Genomic DNA, 23,851 nt, shown 5'->3' on the forward strand with positions numbered 1-23,851 from the left:
TCATGACCTGAGCCTAAATCAACAGTTGGACGCTTAACCAACTGAGCCACCCAGGTTCCCCTTACCTTTTTAAAATGGAAGTAATTTGGGACTTTCGTGAATTCTGTATGTTGGTGATTTTGTTACTTCGGTTTTTATTGTACTAATTTTTTTTTAATAGGTGAAACCAAAAAGACGGCCGTCTTAGCCATTTTGGATGATTCTGAGCCAGAGGATGATGAAAGCATCATAGTTAGTTTGGTGTACACTGAAGGGGGAAGTAGAATTTTGCCCAGCTCCAGCACTGTTAGAGTGAATATTTTGGCCAATGACAACGTGGCTGGAATTGTTAGCTTTCAGACAACTTCGAGATCTGTCATAGGCCATGAAGGTGGGTTCCTTTTTTTGTTCAGCACATTCATTCTCTTTTCCATGGAAGTCATTTTTTGTTTATTCTTTTAAAGTTTCCGGTGTTTCTTTTTTATCCTTTCGTTATTTTGTAGAGCTGTGTATATAGTGTGCATGGAACTTAGCTGGGAGAGGGCTGTATAGTGAACTGTGCAAATACTTAGGAGCCTTGAAGATTCCAGCTTGCTTCCTCCCACTGGTGTGATTTTAAGGGAGTTAGTCAGACTTGGGGTGCTCAGCTTTCTCGTATGTTAAATGACAAGAAATACTACTTACGTCATAGTTTTTTTAGGATTACGTGAGTGAATGAATGTAAAGTGCTTATCATAGTTCCTAGCAAGTGTCTATGTACTTAGTTGTTGATATTAAACTGTAAAACACTGGCTCCTTGTTCAAAACAAATAGTAGTTTGCAGTTGGAGAATATTTCAGTGTGGATTTTATATTGTGTTGATGTATTTTATGAATGAAGTGCCAAACTAGAAAAAAATTAGAATGTGTCCATTTTTTTTTAAATAAAGATTTTCTTGAATCCTCACTTAATATTTTACATCATATGTAGGGTTTTGCATATATGAGCTAATTTTTACTTAAAACATTTTGGCAATGTCTTTTGTCTTTGAATAAGCCTGTTTGAGATAAAACTGGTATTTATAACTTGCTTCACTATAGTTTGTATTTAGAAGAATAAATAACTGTACCTCAGAAAGATAAGAAATGACAAGGATATAGCTCATGTATTTGGACTTGTATTTTACAGATGAGGAAACTAAGACACAGATTAGGTGACTTGACAAGGTCATACAGCTAGTTAATTGCTGTGCTGGAAACTACATATGTTTTAGTGTGCATTACCTTTTACCTTACTCTAAACACGGGGGTTTATTTAACTTACCAGTACAAGTGTCTGAGCTGTTTTTCAACACTCTTCCCTTTTATTGTGGTTTAGAATCTCATGTTGTCATAGCGATAATAAAAATGACTAACAGGTTGCTGTAAGTGCAGTCTAAAGACAGATCATCAACTCTCAAAAAAATATTTGTAATATAAAAGTCATTGTAGAAGTTAATCTTAATAATAATGACAGCAGCAATAACATTTAGTGAGTCTCTTCTGTGTGCCAGACATTTAACATTCGTTATTATACTTCATTTGAACACGAGTCCTATAAAGTGGGTTTAATAGTATACACCTCATATTCTCACAAGGAGACTGAATTTCTGATAAATTAAGTAGCACACAATTATTCATAGTGGAGCTTAAACACAATGCTGTGTGAACTCAAAGTCCATTACTAGTGTATAGGGAAATCTGTGAGAAGAAAACATGTTTTACTTGAATTTAATCTGCTGCATAACTTGACGTTGTAGGAACTTTTGGTAAATATTTCACATGATTTGAGTTGAAAGAATAATGACTTTGAGTACCAATGTCCATGTGAGAGAAGCAGATTGATCAGAGAACCTGACTCTATCTCAGCTTATAGGTGGAAATTGGATTTTTAGAGATAATAGTTGAAATGAGGAAAATTAATAAGATCTTTGTGGATAGAGGAAAAAAAGCAAGGTGTTAAAGATGGAGCCATGTGGAACACCAGGCTGAAGGTGGGAAAGAAAAAAGACCTACCTTTTGGGAGAGAGAGAAGGCTCTCCCCGAGGTGGGAAGAGACTGAGAGAAGAGTGTGTTTTCATTCATTATCAGAAGAAGAAAGTAACATGGGGAGCAAGTGAGATTAGATTCCCAAATGGGCTGGAGGAAACAGTAGTAAATGTAGAGGATTTTAAAGGACAGCTTGGGATGGGAAACAAATATCTAAGAACAGAGAAGTCTTCAGGCAGTGCTCCTCCAAGTAGGGTCCTCAAATCAGTGCCCATCCACAAAGTGCTTGCTTTGTGGCAAGATAAGTTTAGAAGTTGAAATAAGCCCTTCTAGAAACTTTTAAAACATTTTCATTTTGTTAATAGCCAAAAGCATTGTCTGTGGGCTTGTAATTTGTATGTATTTATGGGTTTTTTTTGCAAAGAGAAAAAAGAACTAGTAATTAAAATCAGTAGGCCACTTGTGTTATTGGTCAAAAATGTGCATTATGATATTTCTCTGAAGCCATGAGTTTGGTACTGGAAATAAAACACTGACTTACTTTCACTGCTTGCATGAGGGCTCCCTAGATTTTTCTTATTTTCTAAATAAAATTTGAGGTGAATTCGATTCCTTTACATGCTTTCCTAAACCTTTATTCATAAGTTTTTTCAAGAGTCTAAATTAATTCTCTTTTTCCCTTTTTTTTAATGTTTATTTATTTTTGGGAGAGAGAGAGAAAGACAGAAGCATGAGCAGGGGAGGGGCAGAGAGAGACGGAGACACAGAATCCGAAGCAGGCTCTAGGCTCTGAGCTGTCAGCACAGAGCCCGATGCGGGGCTTGAACTCACAAACTGAGATCCTGAGCTGAGCCGAGGTCGGACGCTTAACTGACTGAGCCAAATAGGTGTCCCTATTTTCTTTTTTCAAAAACATTATATTGAGCCTCAAGAATTTAGAATTTTGTGTGTATGTTACCATAAGCTTGCACAGAGAAATGTGTATCAACCATATATATTTACCAAAGTGAATTAATGAGAATTTCATGGTGATTCTTCAAGATAACTGCTGCACAAACAGTAAAAGGCGCCTGGGTGACTCAGTTGGTTAAACATCTGACTTCAGCTCAGGTTATGATCTTGCAGTTTGTTGGTTTGAGCCCTGTTTGGGCTCTGTGCTGACAACTCAGAGCCTGGAGCCTGCTTCAGATTCTGTGTCTCCCTCTCACTCTCTGCCCTTCCCCCACTTAGGCTCTGTTTCTCTCTCAAAATGAATAGACATTAAAAAAAATTTAAACAGGGTAAAAAAAAATCATGCCATGTGGACTTAACTAGTGTTAACCCTGCTTTTGGCCTAGTGTTGGAGTTTCATTTATGTGTTTAGGTTTAAAATGTGGACTATCCTGAACTTCTGGCTCTTCCGTGCTTAACAATGTACTGAATTCTGTAGAATTCTATTTCTTCTTTTTGTTGTAAAGCAATTGGACAGATGCCCTATGGTAAATATTACTTTCTTTCTTTTTTTTTTTTTTCATTTTTTTTTCAACGGTTTTTTTTTTTTTTTTTTTTTGGGACAGAGAGAGATAGAGCATGAATGGGGGAGGGGCAGAGAGAGAGGGAGACACAGAATCGGAAACAGGCTCCAGGCTCCAAGCCATCAGCCCAGAGCCTGACTTGGGGCTCAAACTCACGGACCACGAGATCATGACCTGGCTGAAGTTGGACGGTTAACTGACTGCACCACCCAGGCGCCCCAAATATTACTTTAAAAATAGGGGGCAATAGATTTTTACCGTGGTTGAAAACTATATGTGTGCCAGTTATAAATCCATGTTAGATGTGTCACTCGGTCATCAACTCAGCAGTATCCTAATCATCATGCCATATTCAATGGATTTAAAAATGTGCCTTTTTTCAGAGACAGTTTGAATCTTTTTTAGGGAGAGATTTGAACAAGAAATGCAATCTTTAAACATACAGAGCTGCTATAGAGTAGACACACTCAACGTTTTTCTCAATTGTTCATATTGACAGTTTGTGTTGCACATGATTCATATCCCTATATAATTAGTTTAAATCATTTTCTGTTTATGGTAGAGGGCAGTTAATTTGGATGGTCCATATATATATATATATATATATATATATATATATAGCATGTGTACATGTATCTGTTAAAATACACTTCCTTTGTTTTAATTTCCATTATTATTGGACACGGTATAGTTGATGTTTATCTTTTAGAAAGACTCCTGGTTTGTTTTGGGAACAGGTAGACGAAACAAAACACTTAAAGTTGTTAAAATACATTTTACATTTATATTTCTTAATCTGCATTAGGCTAGGCCTAGATGCTATATGATAGATCTTCTGTTTTAGAGTTCTATGGTATCACCAACTTTTGGTGGACTCTGCATTTTATATCAAAATGATCTTCTGTGAATGTCGTCAGACTCTCCTGTAGGTAAGGGCATTGCTTAGGCTTTCATTCTGGGCAAAAACTAGAAGGCACTGTAGCATAGCACCTAGCAAAATATTTATATGACAATTATAACTTGCCCTCCTTTTGCATTCCTTTTGTCCTTGCCTTTTATTCTGAAAAGACTAAGCACCTGTTTCTAAGTCTTCCTTTTCCTGTGACTGTTTCTTGACTCCTCATCCAGGTAGAGGGTAACTCTGATAAGTTTTCCCAAGAAGCATATTAAATGGACCTGGTTCCTGGGAGTCTTTCCTAAAGAGGCAATATCACTACTGTCATTTTGATTATTTGTTAGGAAAATTTTCACACTCTTTATGCTTTTTCACATGATTTACAGTGGGCTTACATGATTGTATGTAAGGAATACTTTCTTTACCATTTATTTATATGTGTGTGTTTGTGTGTGTATCCTGCTTCAAGCTGTGTTTCTTGCAGTATTGTCTTGCAAGTTACTTGCATGGTAACTTGTTAAATTTTTAAAGGTTGTATCAGATGGGTGTTTTTAGACTTTGAGCATTTTACGCGCATTGTTTGTAGGAGGACTTTACTTTTTTTCTCTCCTTAGCATTTCATTTTTATTTTCACTTTTTAATGGTATATTTTCCCACAGATCTCCGTGTACAATCTTGTAGTCATATATTTTATTATTATGATTATAGGTTCCCCTTAAACGTGGATCTTTATTGACCTACATTTTGTTTTCTTGCCACTTGTGTTCATAATGCATTTTTAGCACTTGATAAAACTTCTGTAATTTTCTTCTTTCACTATTAGTAAGTTTTGGGACTTAAAAAAATTTTAAAAACCATGACTATAAACCTTTTATTTGTGTCACCAGACCACACTGTAGGTGAAACTGCTTAATTACTCCAAGGTTTTCTTTATGTCTCTCAGTTAATAAACCCTTCATTGAATACAGAGCTACCCTATGAGAAATTCTAGAAAGTATACAATAGAGGAACTCTAGGATTTCATAGTGGTGCCTGTCTTTTGTTCATGTGAATTCTACAAGTATATAAATTTTGAATGATATCTTGGCAGTTATGGCTCATTCTACAGGCTTTCTTTCACTAACCTTGAGATAAATTGATTCCTAACTAGCAGTCCCTATATGGTTCAAAAAAAAAAATATTTGTTCTCAGATATAGTCTACTAATGTAATGGTGATTAATTTTTTCTTGTATTAAAACACTGAAAAATATGTATATATTAAAGTATCTGGGAAATCTTATTTAGAAGTCTGATACTTTTGCCTTATGTTTTCCACTCTCCCCAGAAAATTAATTGCCCTAAAATTAGTTATGAGTGCTTAACTTTAGCATGAAATTTTTATTCTGTTTTTTAGTAACTGGAATTAAGATAAACTTTAAGTTAATTAATCCATGATATTTTAAGAAACATTTCTCTTAGAAAATACCTTCAGAAATAAAAAAACATTGTAGTAATTTAAAAACTATTAGAAAAATATTAGAAAATGTAAACATATTTTGTCTTATTTCTCCTCTCCTTGTTTAAAGAGTGTTAGAAGTGTTTGCTTATTGGATAACTAAGTAAAAGTGATACTTGCAGTGAATATGCATGGATTTCAACTATAAGTCTATGCCACAAATTTAAATAACTCGTGTTCTTTTAAAGTCTTTGGAACACCATTCCATTTATCTTTTCATTAAAAATTATTTTTTTAGTGATATAGTTCATTAACTTTGTGTTCATCATCATCTGTGACTTTTGAATTGAGCATATGTTCTCAACAAGCAATGTGGCCATCAGCAATACTTCCTAGGAACTTACTTTCCTCTTTGAGTAGTTGAAAAGAAATGATTGTCATGATTTTCTTCAATTTTACAAAGTATTATGTAAGGATAAAAGCCGAGAATGCAAAGTATCTAAAATACCTCAATCATCCAGGAAGGAAGACCGTAACTTTGGTGAAGTTACAGAGGCTGATGTACAAATTTGACACCTTTCCTTTGTATTTCTTTTTATAAAACAAAATCATTGATGGTATATGTAAGTTACAATTTGAAGAAATGTGATTTTCAGGTATTTGCAAGCATTTTTATGCATGCATTGTGTAAAATCACATTGTATATCAGTGTAAGGAATTTGTGTCCTTTTGAGAAGTAAAGGAAGAATTTACTTGTGTTATTACTAGTTTTGACCATAGGACTTTTTTCCCCTTTAATTTACAGAACATTTATGTTCTGGTGCATGTTTTGGAGTGTATGAAAGTTTGTGTTTCCCATTTTAGCATGTGCTTTTGGTAACTTCTACATATTGAACTTCCTGAAGTTCTACTAAATGAAAGTATTTAAAAGTGGGATCCCTATGTTAATAAACAATAAGCATGTATAAAGCTTCTGGATAATTCAAAACAGGACAGCCTTTTAACGTTCATAGAAAAGGTGCTGTAATAGTTGCATGTTTGGAATTGGGGTTTTGTTGGGTTCAAGTGCTATTTATTTTCTGGTAAACATTTATCAATCTTTACATTTCATTTGCAGGAGAAATTTTGCAATTCCATGTGGTAAGAACACCCCCTGGTCGAGGAAATGTTTCTGTTAACTGGAAAATTATTGGGGAAAATCTAGAACTCAATTTTGGTAACTCTACCGGACAACTCTTCTTTCCTGAGGTACTACTACAAAGAAAAGATTTAACACAGCTATGTAGGGAAAACAATGTAAGTAAAACCTTGGTTTGTGAGCATAATTCTTCCTGGAAACATGCTTATAATCCAAAGCACTCATATATCAAAGTGAATTTCAAGAACCATTGGCTCACTTATGATCATGTGACATTCAGCGTCCTGTACTATTCGTTTTGCAAGACATTGCTCGTTTATCAAGTTAAAATTTATTAGAAATGTTTACTTGTGGAACACTTGCAAAACAAGTTACTCACAATCCAAGGTTTTACTATATTTTGAAGAAAATGGGAAAACTCTTATTATGTAAAACAAGGATTAACAGAGATTGATGTGAGAGTTCTCTTTGAAACCTAGAGGAAGAACATTACTCGAAGAATATCTAAGACTTAAAAAGTGCCCGGGGCAGGGTGCCTTGATGGCTGTCAGTTAAGGCTCCATCTCCTGATTTTGGCTCAGTTCATCTCACGATTCATGAGATTGAGCCCTGCATTGGGCTCTACACTGACCGCTGCTTGGGATTCTCTCTCTCTGCCCCTCCACTGCACATGCGTGTGCTCTCTCTCTCTCTCTCTCTCTCTCTCTCTCTCTCTCAAAATAAATAAATAAATATATTTTAGAAAGTGAGTTTGTTTTTCCTGTGTCTTTGGCAGACTTACTTGAAGGAAATCGTATATATCAACTTTGTATTTGAGCCAAGCTCTCTTGCTGCTCTCCTGCCCTCCCACTTCTGGTGTCCACCATGTCATTCTGAACAGGATGGATAGTGCTTGTCCTTTTCTGTTACTCCTCACTGTCTTGGAACTTTAAATGCAAGACAGTAACAAATTTAGCTCTTAAGTATCTTTTTATGTCTTGTTCACACTGAATTTTTGAGGTTCCATTTAGAAGCTCTTTCTGATAGATTGAAAGAAGGTGATTGGTGGGAAATAACTTTATAAGAGCATTTCTTGGATAGAAAATCAGCACCATTTAATTATAACTCTCCCATCTTCACCTCTTTTCTGTACTCAGTATGAATTCTTGTGTGATAGTGCGTTTCATTCTTTTTCTTCCTCATTTCCACTTCCTTGATATTAAGCCACGTTCCATAACTTTCTGCCTCGAGTACTGCATTGACCTTCTCGTACCTACTTTTCCTGCAACACGGCCTTTTTCATCGTTCCCCTTTTTCCTGTTCACCACTGCCATAGAAATCTCCCCAACGTATTGCTTTGTCGTACATTTTTAGTAGAGCTACATTGCATATTCGATAAGATCTACATTCAGTAGCTCAGCATTCAGGATCCTCTGTAATTAGCTGCTGTCTACTTTCAGCCTGGTTTTCCCATGAGTCAATGGTTTTTATTTATTTTTTAATCCACAGGCTGCTTGTTTAAATGAAAATTTATTTAGATGCATAATTTATAAAGCCAATAAAAGCAAGAGATATTTTGTGTTCAGTGGCAATGGAAGGATGAACTTCTTTCTGTTTGTCATAGGGGTCATTGAATAAAACGATATTTGTGCATTTGTTTGATGACAACATTCCTGAAGAGAAAGAAGTATACCAAGTCCTTCTCTACGATGTCAGGACACAAGGTAATTCAAAATTCAATTTAAAATTTTTTCTAGCAGATTGTTCTTTTTAGAAAATAATACTTGCTATGTCTATATTTAACAACTAGATGCATACTAATTAAGAAATATTACTTTATTTTTTGAAAGTATTTCTTTAAATATTGTCGGTCTCATAAAAATGTTAGATCTAAAACAGTCAGCTCAAAATGGGAATTCTTCTCTTTGTGGATTCAGGAAATACCTCTAGAAGTTTTGCTAAATATTTTCTTCTGGAATAAAATACATTTCCAAAGAATAATTTTTCTGTAATTAATTTATATTAGGAGACCAATTTGGATTTGGGCCAGTTATATAGATAGCTCTAATCTAATCATGTTGAGTATATTATCTGGGTACTTCCTTTAATTTCTACTCAATTTCTGTAATTCGGATGATTATTACAGCAAATGATGATAGTATGTCAAGTGAAAATATTTTATGATTTACTTTCTAGGAAAAGAAAACTAAAATGTAGGTTCTGTTTGTCAATGTGAAGATTTCTGTTACAGGGTTGAATGAAATAGAACACTTTTTGGGCGCTTCAATATGTTTCAGAGGGTGGGGTTATAATTTAAGTATTTAGAAGTTAATGCCAAATCACTGTTAGATTTCTTGTGATCCCTGATGTTTTTAGGGGTTCCACCAGCAGGAATTGCTCTGCTGGATGCTCAAGGATATGCAGCTGTCCTGACTGTAGAAGCCAGTGATGAACCGCATGGAGTTTTAAATTTTGCTCTTTCATCAAGATTTGTTTTGCTACAGGAGGCTAACATGACAGTTCAGCTTTTCATCAACAGAGAATTTGGATCTCTAGGTTTGTGTTATTGTAGAGTGAATGGGGTTTCCAGGCAGGTGCTCTTTCAGTATTCTACGTGTGTGCATGAAAGCCATTGCTAAAATAAATCAGAGACAGGAGAGACAATTTACTATTTGTTAATTCAGAACAAGACTTTATAACTTTTTTATGTTTGAAGTTTATTTATTTATTTCTTTAGTAATCTCCACACCCACCGTGGGGCTCAAACCCACAGCCCTGAGCTCAAGTCACATGCTTTTTTTTTAAAAATTAATTAATTAATTAATTATTTTAAAAATTTACTCCAAGTTGGTTAGCATATAGTGCCACAATGATTTCAGGAGTAGATTCCTTAATGCCTCTTACCCATTTAGCTCATTCCCCCTCCCACAACCCCTCCAGCAGCCCTCTGTTTGTTCTCCATTAGAGACTCTGTTAAGAGTCTCTAATGTTTTGTCCCCCTCCCTGTTTTTGTATTATTTTTGCGTCCCTTCCCTTATGTTCATCTGTTTTATATCTTAAATTCCTCATGTGAATGACATCATATGATATTTGTCTTTGACTAATTTCGCTTAGCATAATACACTACAGTTCCAGCCACGTAATTGCAAATGTCAATATTTCATTCTTTTTGACTGCCGAGTAATAGTCCATTGTATGTGTGTGTGTGTGTGTGTATATATATATATACACACCACATCTTCCTTATCCATTTATCCATCGATGGACATTTGGGCTCTTTTCATACTTTGGCTGTTGTTGATAGCGCTGCTATAAACATTGGGGTGCATGTGCCCCTTCAAAACAGCACACCTGTATCTTGTGGATAAATATCTAGTAGTGCTATTTGCTGGGTTGTAGGGTAGGTCTATTTTTAATTTTTTGAGGAACCTCCATACTATTTTCCAGAGTGGCTATACCAGTGTGCATTCCCACCAGCAATGCAAAAGAGATCCTCTTTCTCCACATTCTTGCCAACATGTGTTGTTGCCATGTTGTTAATGTTAGCCATTCTGACAGGTGTGAGGTGGTATCTCATTATGGTTTCCATTTTTTTTTTTAATTTTTATTTTTTAAAATTTTATTTATTTTTAAAATGAAATTTACTGTCAAATTGGTTTCCGTACAACACCCAATGCTCATTCCAATAGGTGCCCTCCTCAATGCCCATCACTCACTTTCCCCTAACCACCCCCGCCATCAACCCTCAGTTTATTCTCAGTATTTAAGAGTCTCTTATGGTTTGCCTCCTTCTCTCTCTGTGACTTTCCCCCCCCCGCCCGGTCTTCTGTTGAGTTTCTCAGGATCCACAAGGAGTGAAAACATACGGTATTTATCTTTCTCTGCCTGACTTTTTTCACTTAGCATAACACTCTCCAGTTCTATCCATGTTTCTACAAATGGCCAGATTTCATTCTTTCTCATTGCCAAGTAGTATTCCATTGTATATATAAACCACATATTCTTTTTTTTTTAATACATGAAATTTATTGTCAAATTGGTTTCCATACAACACCCAGTGCTCATCCCAAAAGGTGCCCTCCTCAATACCCATCACCCACCCTCCCCTCCCTCCCACCCCTCATCAACCCTCAGTTTGTTCTCAGTTTTTAACAGTCTCTTATGTTTTGGCTCTCTCCCACTCTAACCTCTTTTTTTTTTTTTTCCTTCCCTTCCCCCATGGGTTTCTGTTAAGTCTCTTAGGATCCACGTAAGAGTGAAACCATATGGTATCTGTCTTTCTCTGTATGGCTTATTTCACTTAGCATCACACTGTCTAGTTCCATCCACGTTGCTACAAAAGGCCATATTTCATTCTTTCTCATTGCCACGTAGTATTCCATTGTGTATATAAACCACAATTTCTTTATCCATTCATCAGTTTATGGACATTTAGGCTCTTTCCATAATTTGGCTATTGTTGAGAGTGCTGCTATAAACATTGGGGTACAAGTGCCCCTATGCATCAGTTCTCCTGTATCCCTTGGGTAAATTCCTAGGAGTGCTATTGCTGGATCATAGGGTAGATCTATTTTTAGTTTTTTTGAGGAACCTCCACACTGTTTTCCAGAGCGGCTGTACCAGTTTGCATTCCCACCAACAGTGCAAGAGGGTTCCCGTTTCTCCACATCCTCTCCAGCATCTATAGTTTCCTGATTTGTTCCTTTTGGCCACTCTGACCGGTGTGTGGTGGTATCTCACTGTGGTTTTGATTTGTATTTCCCTGATGAGGAGTGACATTGAGCATCTTTTCATGTGTCTGTTGGCCATCTGGATGTCTTCATTGGATAAGTGTCTTCTGTTCATGTCTTCTGCCCATTTCTTCACTGGATTCTAGATTTGGGATATTAACCCTTGATTCGATATGTCATTTGCAAATATATTCCCATTCTGTTGGTTGCCTTTTAGTTTTGTTGATTGTTTCCTTTACAGTGCAGAACATTTTCATCTTGATGAGGTCCCAGTAGTTCATTTTTGCATTTAATTCCCTTGCCTTTGGAGATGTGTCAAGTAAGAAATTGCTGTGGCTGAGGTCAGAGAGTTTTTTCCTGCTTTCTCCTCTAGGTTTTTGATAGTTTCCTGTCTCACATTCAGGTCCTTCATCCATTTTGAGTTTATTTTTATGAATGGTGTAAGAAAGTGGTCTAGTTTCATTCTTCTGCATGTTGCTGTCCAGTTCTCCCAGCACCATTTGTTAAAGAGACTTTTTTTTCATTGGATATTCTTTCCTGCTTTGTCCAAGATTAGTTGACCATACATTTGTGGGTCCAATTCTTGCATCTCTATCCTATTCTATTGGTCTATGTGTCCATTTTTGTGCCAACACCATGCTGTTTTGATGATTACAGCTTTGTAGTAGAGGCTAAAGTCTGGGATTGTGATGCCTCCCGCTTTGGTTTTCTTCTTCAATGTGACTTTGGCTATTCGGGGTCTTTTGTGGTTCCATATGAATTTTAGGATTGCTTGTTCTAGCTTCGAGAAGAATGCTGGTGCAATTTTGATTGGGATTGCATTGAATGTGTAGAAAGCTTTGGGTAGTATTGACATTTTAACAATATTTATTCTTCCAGTCCATGAGCACAGAATGTTTTTCCATGGTTTCCATTTGTATTTCCCTCATGATGAGTGATATTGAGCATTTTTTTCATGTATCGGTTGGCCATCTGGATGTCTTCTTTACATCCAGAGAAGTGTCCCATTCTTGTCTTTTGCCCATTTCTTCACTGGATTATTTGTTTTTTGGGTGTTGAGTTTGATAAGTTCTTTATAGAGTCACATGCTTTTCTGACTCAGCCAACCAGATGCTCCTAACTTCCTTATTTTTGAAAGATTAAAGTAATTATCTATCATCACAGAAATGCTGTGTAACAATCATAAAATCTCAGCAGTGTGTAGTAATAGGCTTGTTCTGGGTCCACTACCATAGATTGGGTTTGGTCTGGATGGCCCTACTCCAGATATCTCTCATTCTTCTCCTGGGATCATTAGAGGCCCAAGAAAGTAAACAAAAGCTTGCCAGTCTCCTTGAGGTCTAAGCTCAGAACTAGCACATAATCACTTTTACCTTGTATTAACAGCCAAAACAAGTCACAGCCAAACTCAAAGTCTGAAGGCAGCTCAGTATACCTTACCCACAATGGGATATCACTGAGGTATTACAAGGCCAAGGTTATAGGAAAAGGTAAGGAATTGGGGCCAAGAATACAAGGTACTGCAGGTGCTTTTAGGAAAGTCAAAAAGTTAACACTAAGATATCATTTTAAAAGTTTAAATAATTATAAAATCTCTTCTCATCCAATTCAATTAGGAGCCATTAATGTCACATATACCACGGTTCCTGGAATGTTGAGTCTAAAGAACCAAACAGAAGGAAACCTTGCTGAGCCAGATGTTGACTTTGTCTCAGTAGTTGGCTTTCTGATTTTAGAAGAAGGGGAAACAGCAGCAGCCATCAACATTACTATACTTGAGGTAAAACTATTTTGCTATTGTTATATTAAATCCAAATAACCACAAAGAAAGTAGAAATTGATGGAATATTCTAGTGCCTTTAAATCAGCTTATTTCCTTTTGTGATTTTTTTACAACCACACTGGGGTTTCTGTTCTTGTCAAAGGAGGCTGGTCTGTTGTTGTGTATTTTGTTATAGAAACATCTCCTGATAAAGAGAACTTCCTTAGGGCAGTCCCCTTTAAGATAGGCATTGTCTTACGAGATTCCAGGGAAGCATTTTGATTACTCCAAAGGATTCGTTGGACCAGCAAATCCATGTAGGTCAGCATTTTAGTTGTTAGGACTGGTTAAATTAGAGATAGTGAGAAACTCACTGGAGGCTAATGGCATAAAATGTGATTATGGTCAAACTTAAAGTTATTACTGGTGACTGAAATTACATTTTAAATGATTTTTCATCTTGTAAAACCTCATGCTGTTTTGGGACCCAGTGCTTCAGCTACCTGAATACATTTCCGAAAGGTTTATGAAAGTAGTATGTATGGAGAAGGTAGGAGATGGTATGTATGTGTGTTGGAGGGAAGACCATAAATACTGCTTTAGAAAAATAATTTTCAACTAGTCTGTATTTTGGGGCTTCTGTTTTTGAAAAGGTTTTATTTGCTCAGAAGCTTTTTACTTTTAGTAAATTCTAAATAGTGTAAACCATTCATCATCTGAAGTTAGTAACTCTTACACTTTGTTGATTACCATTGCATAGTGACCTAATATAGTAGTATGAGATCTCTAGAGCCTTAAGATAAAAGGTAATACTCAGCATGTGACATGTAACACGATTTGGTAAAAACAAAACAAAACATTAAGCCAAGTCTTCTTTCAAATATGTAACCTATTAATACAATAAGTAAATATAAATAAATGGATTATTCCTTAGATATGATAATTTTTAAAACAGAAAATATGTAGCTAACCCTTCTTTTCCTTGCAGAGTCTAGTTTTATGAACATGGAGTTTCCAGTTTACCTTTTTTTTCCTCCTTAGGTCTTTGTAGCCCTTTCTATTCCCTGAGTGGCATGAGGTTAAGAGACTACAGGCCTGTACACAGAAATAAGCCAGGCTTGGGGGACAGGGTGAGCAGTGATAGGGGAGTTGCTGCATGAGAGTGCAGGGAGCTGCATGAGAGTTGCTGCTGGGATGAGTGAGGGACTATCCCTTTTACATAACTGATTCTGTAACTCCCATTGGTCTGTATATTATAGAAGATAGTTTAGAGACTGTTTCCTATTTTTTCACAATGAAATACATCTCCATTAAATAAAATGAATAATACAAAATGTATGTACTGACACTATGCACACACACACACACACACACACAGACATTGGGTTTTTATGTAAATATTGTTGACTGTCTTGTCATGATTGACAGGGGTTTTGCTAGTCATTAAGTTTTGGATACCTGCCTTATTTTCAATGCTGTTATGGGCACTAGTGATTAAAAGTAATAGTGTATTAAAATTAACCATCACAGGGGTGCCTGGATGGCTTAGTCAGTTAAGCATCTGACATCATCTCAGGTCATGATCTCACAGTTTGTGAGTTCGAGCCCGCATCGGGCTCTGTGCTGACAGCTGAGAGCCTGGAGCCTGCTTCGAATTCTGTGTCTACCCCTTTTTCTCTACTCTTCCCTCTGTTTATGCCCTTTCTCTCTCTCTCTCCCTCTCAAAAATCAATAAACATTAAAAAATTAACCATCACAAATAGCTATCACTTTTAAAGACTCTCTGTAGGCCAGGAACTCCATACTCATTATTTTTCATCATTATTACAGTCCCCAATTGTTTCCCCCATGGTGGAAGCTGAGGCTTTAAGTAACTCACTTAAAATTACAGAATTTGGTGTTAGGTCTCCTTGACTGTGAAGCCTGTATTTTTTTTTTCATGGTATTGTATTCCACATTCCAATCATTGGATAGTAAGATAATTTAAAACCTTCTTTTCTTCCATTATATTTAAATTTATCAGTTTTGTATATTTGTGTTATTGGTTGACATATCAGTTTAGGAAAAAATATATTAGCAGTTTTGTGTGTTGAACCTAATAACTTATCATACAATAGGTGTAAGTTTATACTTTTATTATTTTTTTTTAGATTTCAGCTTTATTGAAATATTAAATACTGCATGGTATCACTTATGCAGAATCTAAAATATATATAAAATTGTAAGATATTTAAAATGTATATTGTGATTTTTAAAAAAAAAAGTTCATTTACTTTGAGAGAGAGAACATGAGCAGGGGAAGGGGCAGAGAGAGAGAAAATCTCACGCAGCTTTCCGCAGCATCAGTGCAGAGCCTGACGGGGGTTCAAACTCACAAACTGTGAGATAATGACCTGAGCCCAAGTCAGACGCTTAACTGACTGGGCCACCCAGGTGCCCCTGTGGTGATCTGATACATGTATACATTGTGAAAGAGATTCCTCCTATCTATTTAATGGACATATTTATCACCTGACCTGTTTATCTTTTTTTGTGTCTGAGAATTTTTAAAATTTCAATTATATGATAACAGTGTTATTACCTATATAGTCACTGTGTTTTACATGAGACCCTTGGACCTTATTTATCTTAGAGCTGAGTTTGTACTCTTTTACCAACTTCTCCTTATTTCTCCCATCCCCCCAGCCCCTGGCCCTGGCCACCAGTTTGCTACTGTCTATTTCTGTGAGTTTAACTTTCTTTCTTTCTTTCTTTCTTTCTTTCTTTCTTTCTTTCTTTTTTCAGATTCCACATATAAGTGATACCATGCAGTATTTGTTTTTCACTGTCTGGTTTATTTCACTTAGCAAAATGCCCTCTAGATCCATCCATGTTGTTGCAAATGGCAGGATTTCTGTCTCCCTTGTATCTGAATAATATTCTATCATGTATATATACACCACATCTTCCCCATCCATTCACTCATTGATGGACACTTAAGTTTCTGTATCTTGGCTACTGTGAACAATTCCGTGGACATGGGAGTTCAGGTATCTCTTCGATACCCTGTTTTTTTTTTTTTTTTTTTTAATTTTTTTTTCAACGTTTATTTATTTTTTGGGACAGAGAGAGAGCATGAACGGGGGAGGGGCAGAGAGAGAGGGAGACACAGAATCGGAAACAGGCTCCAGGCTCTGAGCCATCAGCCCAGAGCCCGACGCGGGGCTCGAACTCACGGACCGCGAGATCGTGACCTGGCTGAAGTCGGACGCTTAACCGACTGCGCCACCCAGGCGCCCCTACCCTGTTTTTACTACCTTTGGGTATATACGCTGGTGTGGGATTGCTGGATTATATGGTAGTTCTATTTTTAATTCTTTGAGGAACCTCCATATTGTGTCGCATAGTGGCTGTACAAATTTACATTCCCACCAACAGTACACAAGGGCTCCCTATTCTCCACATCCTCACCAATATTTATCGCTTGTCTTTTTGATAATAGTCATTCTAAGAAATGTAAGGTAATGTCTCATTCTGGTTTTGATTTGCATTTCCATGATGATCAGTGATATTGAGCACCTTTTCCTGTATGTGTTGGCCACATCTTTCTTGGAAAAATAACTAGATCTGTTGTACATTTTTAAATCAGATTATTTGTGGGGTTTTTTTGGAGGGGGGCTGCTGAGTTGTAGCAGTTCTTTATGTATTTTGGATGTTAACTCTTTATCATATATGTGATTTGCAGATACTTTCTCCCATTCCATTGGTTGTCTTTTCATTTTGTGGATGGTTTCCTTTGCTGTGCAGAAGCTTTTTAGTTTGTTGTAGTCCCACTTGGTTATTTATGCTTTTGCTTTTGGTGTCAAATCTGAAAAAAACATCATAGCCAAGAATGTTTATTTAAAATTTTAAATCTTTTCTATTCTGGCTTTGCATTTTTATACTTGCTGTATACTACTTAAGTGTATATATTTACCAGATAATTTTAAAAACTGCTTGTGAGAGGTCATGACTTTGAGAGCGTAACTCTAGGGAATTTAATGGATATAATTTTTGCAGGACGACATACCAGAGCTAGAAGAATATTTCCTTGTGAATTTAACTTATGTTGACCTTATCATGGCTCCTTTAACTTCATTTCCTCCAAGACTAGGTATGATTTTTGTTTGTTTCCGTTTATTCACTGCAAATGAAGTAAAGTTATTCATTTTTAAATCAGAAGTAATCGCTTATAATACTTGTTAATCTCAGCTATGAAAGAAAATATAGTGAGCTTTTAGGTTTATTTTAATTTAGAGATTGTCATCTGTTGCATTTTTGTACATTGGACGTCATAAACACATTCAAGAATTATTTGTTGTGTGATGCTTTCTAAATTTTACAACTATTTATGATGAAATTTGTAATCTTAAAAATAGAATTAGTTCTTAGGCATTTTTCCTGTTAAAATTTAATTTGCTATTTTTATTAGATCTCCAAACTGTCAGATGATTTTATTTTTCTTTAGGGTAAGCAGTACTTTTGTTTGTTTATTGTGTTCTCTGCTTCTTTTTTGACCTTTTACCTCTTTCTTTTCATGCTTTAGAAAAGATTCACTTTATTCATTACAGACTGAAAGGTAAAACTTGAACCTTAGTATAGATTTACGTAGATTACTATAACAAGGTGTATTCTTATTTTAAAACACAATCTTTAGTGTGCAGTTTGGGCATTTAGTATTGAGAATTTTGTCTGAAGCTTGTAGGTATCATGGCCTGGGAAGTGTGGGCTGTGAGCCCTGTGGTAGCCTGTTCCCCCTCCCTTGGTTAGAAGATGGGCTGGATGGCGGGAAATTAGCCTGCGTTCAAGGAAGAGAAGCATGGCTGAGAGGAGTAACCTAAGGAATAAGTTTTCCTCATTCACTTGTGAGACTCAGTATGACAACTTTGAAAATAACAGAAGAGAATAATGAGTTTATAACATATTACCGTAAGAACCTTGGTTTGCGAGTGTTATTTGTTCCAGAAACATGCTTGTAATCCAAAGCACTCAAATATCAAAGCAAATTTCAAGAACCATTGGTTCATTTGTGATCATGTGACATTCGGCGTCATATACTACTCATATTGCAAGTCATTGCCTGTTTATCAAGTTAAAATTTATTAGAAATGTTTGCTCATCTTGCAGAAAACTCACAGAACAAGTTATTTGCAATCCAAGGTTTTACTGTATGTGAAAAGGTTTGGTTCTTTTACAAAAGGAATTTATGACTCCAGTGACTAAGCTGTTTATATCCAGTATTTATTATAAGATAATTACTGTTCATGCTAAGAAAACTAACAAAATACTTCGTATTTCTTTATACTCATATTAGAGGTAACTTAAATAGTGTGACTTCTGTTGAGTGCTTTCCAATGCCCCTGTTTCAAGTGCTTTATATGTCAGTACCATCATTCCTTACACTTGAGCATTTTACAGATGAGGGAGTGGAGGCTAGGAGAGGCTAAGTAACATGCCCAGAGTCACACAGTGAGGAGATGGTGGAGCTGGGCTTATGCTGTGAAGCCTCTAGTCTGATGGACACAAATTTTGATTTTATATTCTTTTTTTTTTTAATTTTTTTTTCAATGTTTATTTATTTTTGGGACAGAGAGAGACAGAGCATGAACGGGGGAGGGGCAGAGAGAGAGGGAGACACAGAATCGGAAACAGGCTCCAGGCTCCGAGCCATCAGCCCAGAGCCCGACGTGGGGCTCGAACTCACGGACCGCGAGATCGTGACCTGGCTGAAGTCGGACGCTTAACCGACTGCGCCACCCAGGCGCCCCGATTTTATATTCTTTTCTTGACAATGTTCTCTTCGCTCAGAGAGAATTACGCCCTCCGTATCCCTTCCCCACCTAGGCCACTGTTAGAAGTATCATAAGAGTAAGGTAGAGCCTTCAAATTTTAAAGGGGAAAGGACAAAATATTAAAAAACTAAACAGGGACAAGGTTAATATTTCAAGACTGAATAATGAATACTGGGAATATACTGAACTTGGTAGACAGAGTGTAAGATAAAAAGGGATAAAAGAGCTTTACTTCAGTTTTAGTCTGTGTGCCACCTAACCTTCACCCATCTTTCCCTTTTGTCTCACCTTGTATCCCTGTCTCTCCCTGCTTCTCCTTAAACCTGCACTTTTCTCTGCAGTTCTTATCGCCTTTCTCTTCCCATTCCTTTCTCTTTTCTTGCTCTTTCTTTTTTTTTTTTTTTTTTAATTTTTTTTTTTTTCAACGTTTATTTATTTTTGGGACAGAGAGAGACAGAGCATGAACGGGGGAGGGGCAGAGAGAGAGGGAGACACAGAATCGGAAACAGGCTCCAGGCTCTGAGCCATCAGCCCAGAGCCTGATGCGGGGCTCGAACTTGTAGACCGCGAGATCATGACCTGGCTGAAGTCGGACGCTTAACCGACTGCACCACCCAGGCGCCCTGCTTCTTGCTCTTTCTACTTCGTCCAGTGGTCCCTATTTTCCTTTCCTCTTGAAATGGATTAAAATAATAGAAATAAAACCATAACCTCAGTTGCTTATTTTATATTGTTCTCAGTTCATTAGATTTCAGTAAGTTGGTGTTCTTGTTAGGAAAAAGTTTTCTTATTCAAATATTATAAGCATTTATATTTTATTTTCTTAAACATCTTTGAGTAATGCCTATGATACCTCTATATTAGAAATTATATGATCTCAAAGGATGGTCTTTAAATTCTGTGTCAAATCATTCTTTTTTAATCATTTCTATTTAAAAATATATTTCTTTGTTGTTTTCAGATTCAGAGGGCTTGACTGCACAAATTATTATCGATGCCAATGATGGTGCACAAGGTGTAATCGAATGGCAACATAGCAGGTAAGACCAAAGCTGTGTAAGAGTCCTTTTCTAAGTTTTTTTATTTTTTATATACTGAATAAAATCTTACAAGGAAAAGATTAATGTATTATGTTTATTTTAGGTTTGCAGTAAATGAAACCAAAGGAAGTTTAACATTGGTAGCTCAGCGAAGCAAAAGGACTCTTGGCCATGTTTCCTTGTTTGTATATGCCCAGAATTTGGAAGCACAGCTGGGGCTGGATTACATCTTCACCCCATCGGTGAATTCCTTGTGAATTATAGTGACTTAGGTCTTGTATTAATCTGAAAGTAATTAACTATTATGTTTTGCATATTAAATTAGGGTAGAAGACTTCTACGTTATGGAATAGCTCCCTTCACTATTTTAGTAAAATTTGTAAATTTTTAGTTCTAAACATTATTCTCTATTTATTTTATTCATTTATTATTTTGTTTTAATATTTGATATTATTTTATTCACTGTCTTATTGCAATATATGATAATGGAGAACACAGGTTATTGTGTCAAAGAATTTATATCATTATATTTATATCATTAGAAACATATTTTCTGGAGTGTTTCTTATGATTCTTGAAAGTTTAAGGTTTTTAGTTTTTAAGTTTTTATTTTTTTTTTTTAGTAATCTCTACACCCAACATGGGGCTCAAACTCACAACCCTGAGATTGAGAGTTGTATACTCTACTAACTGACCCAGCCAGGCATGCTGAAAATTTTAAGTCTTTTATTTCTTTGTTTTAATTTACTGAAACACAATTAGTGTTTTAAAATGCTTTTTAATTTGTCTCTTGGTGCCTTTTATTCCTTAGTCAAATGTTTACTTTCTTCTCTTTCTCCACACATTTTACTTTTTAAACTTCATGTTGTCAATTTAAATAAAAAAGGTCAATAAAAAATAAGGGAAAATCCTTATTTTTATTAAAAAGTTTATTTCACATTGCCAGCCATATTGTATTTTTGCCAAATATTCTGTGAAAAATCAATCATATATTTATATATAATACCACCTACTTTCACTTTCTTGTCCAGATTCTTCATTTTGTTGATGGAGAAAGGTATAAAAATATTGACATCGTGATTCTTGATGATGACATTCCAGAAGGAGATGAAACATTTCAGCTGGTTTTAACAAATCCTTCTCCTGGACTAGAGCTGGGGGAAAAAACAATAGGTAATTAACAATTTCTTATATACAGTTCACTTTCACTCATGATGTTTTCCTAACATGGAGGCAGTTGTACAGGGATTAAAGTCTTGATAGTTTTCTATAAAAAGCATTTTAAATTCAACATTGTGGAATCCCTATGTCAGTATAATAGTCCTTCCAGCCTTGTGTAGTTGTGTGTGTTTGTGTGTTTGTAAAACAAAAAGTAGGTTGGTAGTAACAATTATATTAAGTCATTTCTGTAGCTACAAATTAAATAACGAAATGTCTTTCATTTAGAATTTAAATTATTCTCTGATTTTCTGTTTACCAATAGAGGGAATGGCAAGTTGTTTAGTATCGTTTTATTGCTACAGTATTTTCACATAAAGTTGAAGTATACTGATACCTAAGACATTATGGGAGCCACAATTCTTTGGAGCAGTTTGACATTGTTATGAAATGTCATACTAATTTCCTGCTTGTTAGATATGATACTGACTGCTTAGAGAGGGTAAAAAAGAGAGGAGAAAACTTCATGGAAATATAGAGCTTGTAGGATTAGAAGGTCTCTTTAAAAGTCACTTAATTTAGTTTCTGTGGTGATATGTCAGGTGCATTTAGAAGACCAAGAGTTGACTGACTCTTCAACCTCTTGTTTTAGCTAGTGGCTGAGAGTTCTTTGGGATTCCCTTAATTTAATTAACCTTTATATTCCTAAATTATTGGTCTATATGTGAAAAAAATTTTGATTTGTAATAAAAAACATGAAAGAATCTTGAGTAATTCAAGAACTGGATTTTACTTTTATTGCCATACTAATAAAACATGTTGATATTTCTGTGTATTTAGAACCTTTCTTGAGTCTACACCCATTGTTTCAAATTCAAAGAGTATGTTGAAAATATACTTTAAAAAATGTTTATTTTGAGAGAGAGAGAGAGAGAGAGAGAGAGAGAGCATGAGCAAGGGAGGGGCAGAGAGAGAGAGAGAGAGAGAGAGAGAGAGAGAGAGAGAGAGAGAAAGAGAAAATCCCAAGCAGGCTCCGCATTGCCAGCATAGAGCCTGATGCGGGCTCGATCCCATAAACTGTGAGATCATGACCTGAGCCAAAATCAAGAATGGAACGCTGACCAACTGAGCCACCCAGGCACTCTTAAAATATATATTTTTTTGTACATACAACATAGTGGGTTGTATGTAAAGGGTTGTAGGAATGGAAATGATGTGTTGATTAAGAATCTTTTATGTAAACAATAGAAAACCCAATTCAAATGGACTTAAAGGTAATTTATTGGCTCATTTAATCTGAGGGTCCAGACGCATACACAGTTTTAGATTCAGTGGTACCAGGACTTAACATGCCACCAAAGACCTTGTTGTTCTCTGCCTCTTCTTGCCTTTTGGAATATTGGCTTCCACACAAGGCTAATGTTACTTGTCACAAGATGATTATCCGCATCTTCCTTTTACATTCCACATAATAGGAAAGAAGAGCACTCAAACTTAAGCATTCCTAAAAAAGGCCTAATACAATTCTGTTTGGAATTATGTAGGTTATATGCCCACGACCATGAGTAGGAGGAAGGACTATCTTATTGGTCTCTGTCAGGTTTACTTTGTACCTGTAATTTTCTGTTTTTAAATCTAAAAACAGTCCTCAGTGCTTTGATAGTGGGTGATTTCTTAAACTATGCCCCATTAATCAGCCTTTAGACCATTTCAAAAATTCCATAAAATATCAATAAATATTCTTATGTATAAATCTTTGTATATATGAGTAATTAAGATCATCTGTTGAGTACATTGGGTATTGAGTGGAAAGGACAACAGCTGCCTTCTTTATTACCCCTACTCCAAAGTTATATATAAAATTTTTATTTCTTCACATCCTCAGCAGGAATTTCTTTGGATTTTAACCTCTCTCTCTCTCTCTCTCTCTCTCTTTCATCTGTTTTTCCTGGCCTCTAATTCTGTTCTATTTGCCTGTTTATGTACTAATAGCAGTTTTATTTATCTTAGCTTTAATATACATTTTATTTTTTTAAGCCAAATGCTTTTTATTTTTTTTCTCTGTACCATCTCACCTATTCTTTCAAGTATCTTTTCCATATGAACTTTAGAATCAATGAACTGAATTCCATAAAACAACTATTTTGATAGTTTTGGGGTTGAATTCAAGTTTTAGGTTAATTTGAAAGAACTCAGCATCATTATAATATTGTTTTTCCATTTAGAAATATGATATACTTTTCCATTAATTTAGATCATCTTTTGTATCATTGCTTTAATTTGTGTTCCCTCAAAAGCAAACCCTGAGACAAGGATTTGGATGGAAGTAGTTTATTGGAGGAAGTGATCTCTGGAGACATAGTGAGAAGTGAAGAAGTGAGACAGAGAGAGAGAAGAATGCTGG

General features: G+C 35.8%; 1 protein-coding gene across 1 annotated transcript in view; it reads left to right on the forward strand.

Annotated features, from left to right (window-relative positions):
• Nucleotides 1-23,851, forward strand: part of ADGRV1 (adhesion G protein-coupled receptor V1) — a 564,199-nt gene that overhangs the window by 121,646 nt on the left and 418,702 nt on the right. The window contains exons 34-42 of the mRNA XM_043593538.1: nucleotides 161-370; nucleotides 6,948-7,078; nucleotides 8,572-8,671; nucleotides 9,324-9,503; nucleotides 13,294-13,457; nucleotides 17,478-17,571; nucleotides 20,211-20,289; nucleotides 20,393-20,531; nucleotides 21,321-21,462. Coding sequence (XP_043449473.1) covers nucleotides 161-370; nucleotides 6,948-7,078; nucleotides 8,572-8,671; nucleotides 9,324-9,503; nucleotides 13,294-13,457; nucleotides 17,478-17,571; nucleotides 20,211-20,289; nucleotides 20,393-20,531; nucleotides 21,321-21,462 — 1,239 coding nt within the window. The remainder of the gene's footprint in view (nucleotides 1-160; nucleotides 371-6,947; nucleotides 7,079-8,571; nucleotides 8,672-9,323; nucleotides 9,504-13,293; nucleotides 13,458-17,477; nucleotides 17,572-20,210; nucleotides 20,290-20,392; nucleotides 20,532-21,320; nucleotides 21,463-23,851) is intronic.

The sequence above is a fragment of the Prionailurus bengalensis genome, chromosome A1, assembly GCF_016509475.1.
Source record: "Prionailurus bengalensis isolate Pbe53 chromosome A1, Fcat_Pben_1.1_paternal_pri, whole genome shotgun sequence".
Lineage (NCBI taxonomy): Eukaryota > Metazoa > Chordata > Mammalia > Carnivora > Felidae > Prionailurus > Prionailurus bengalensis.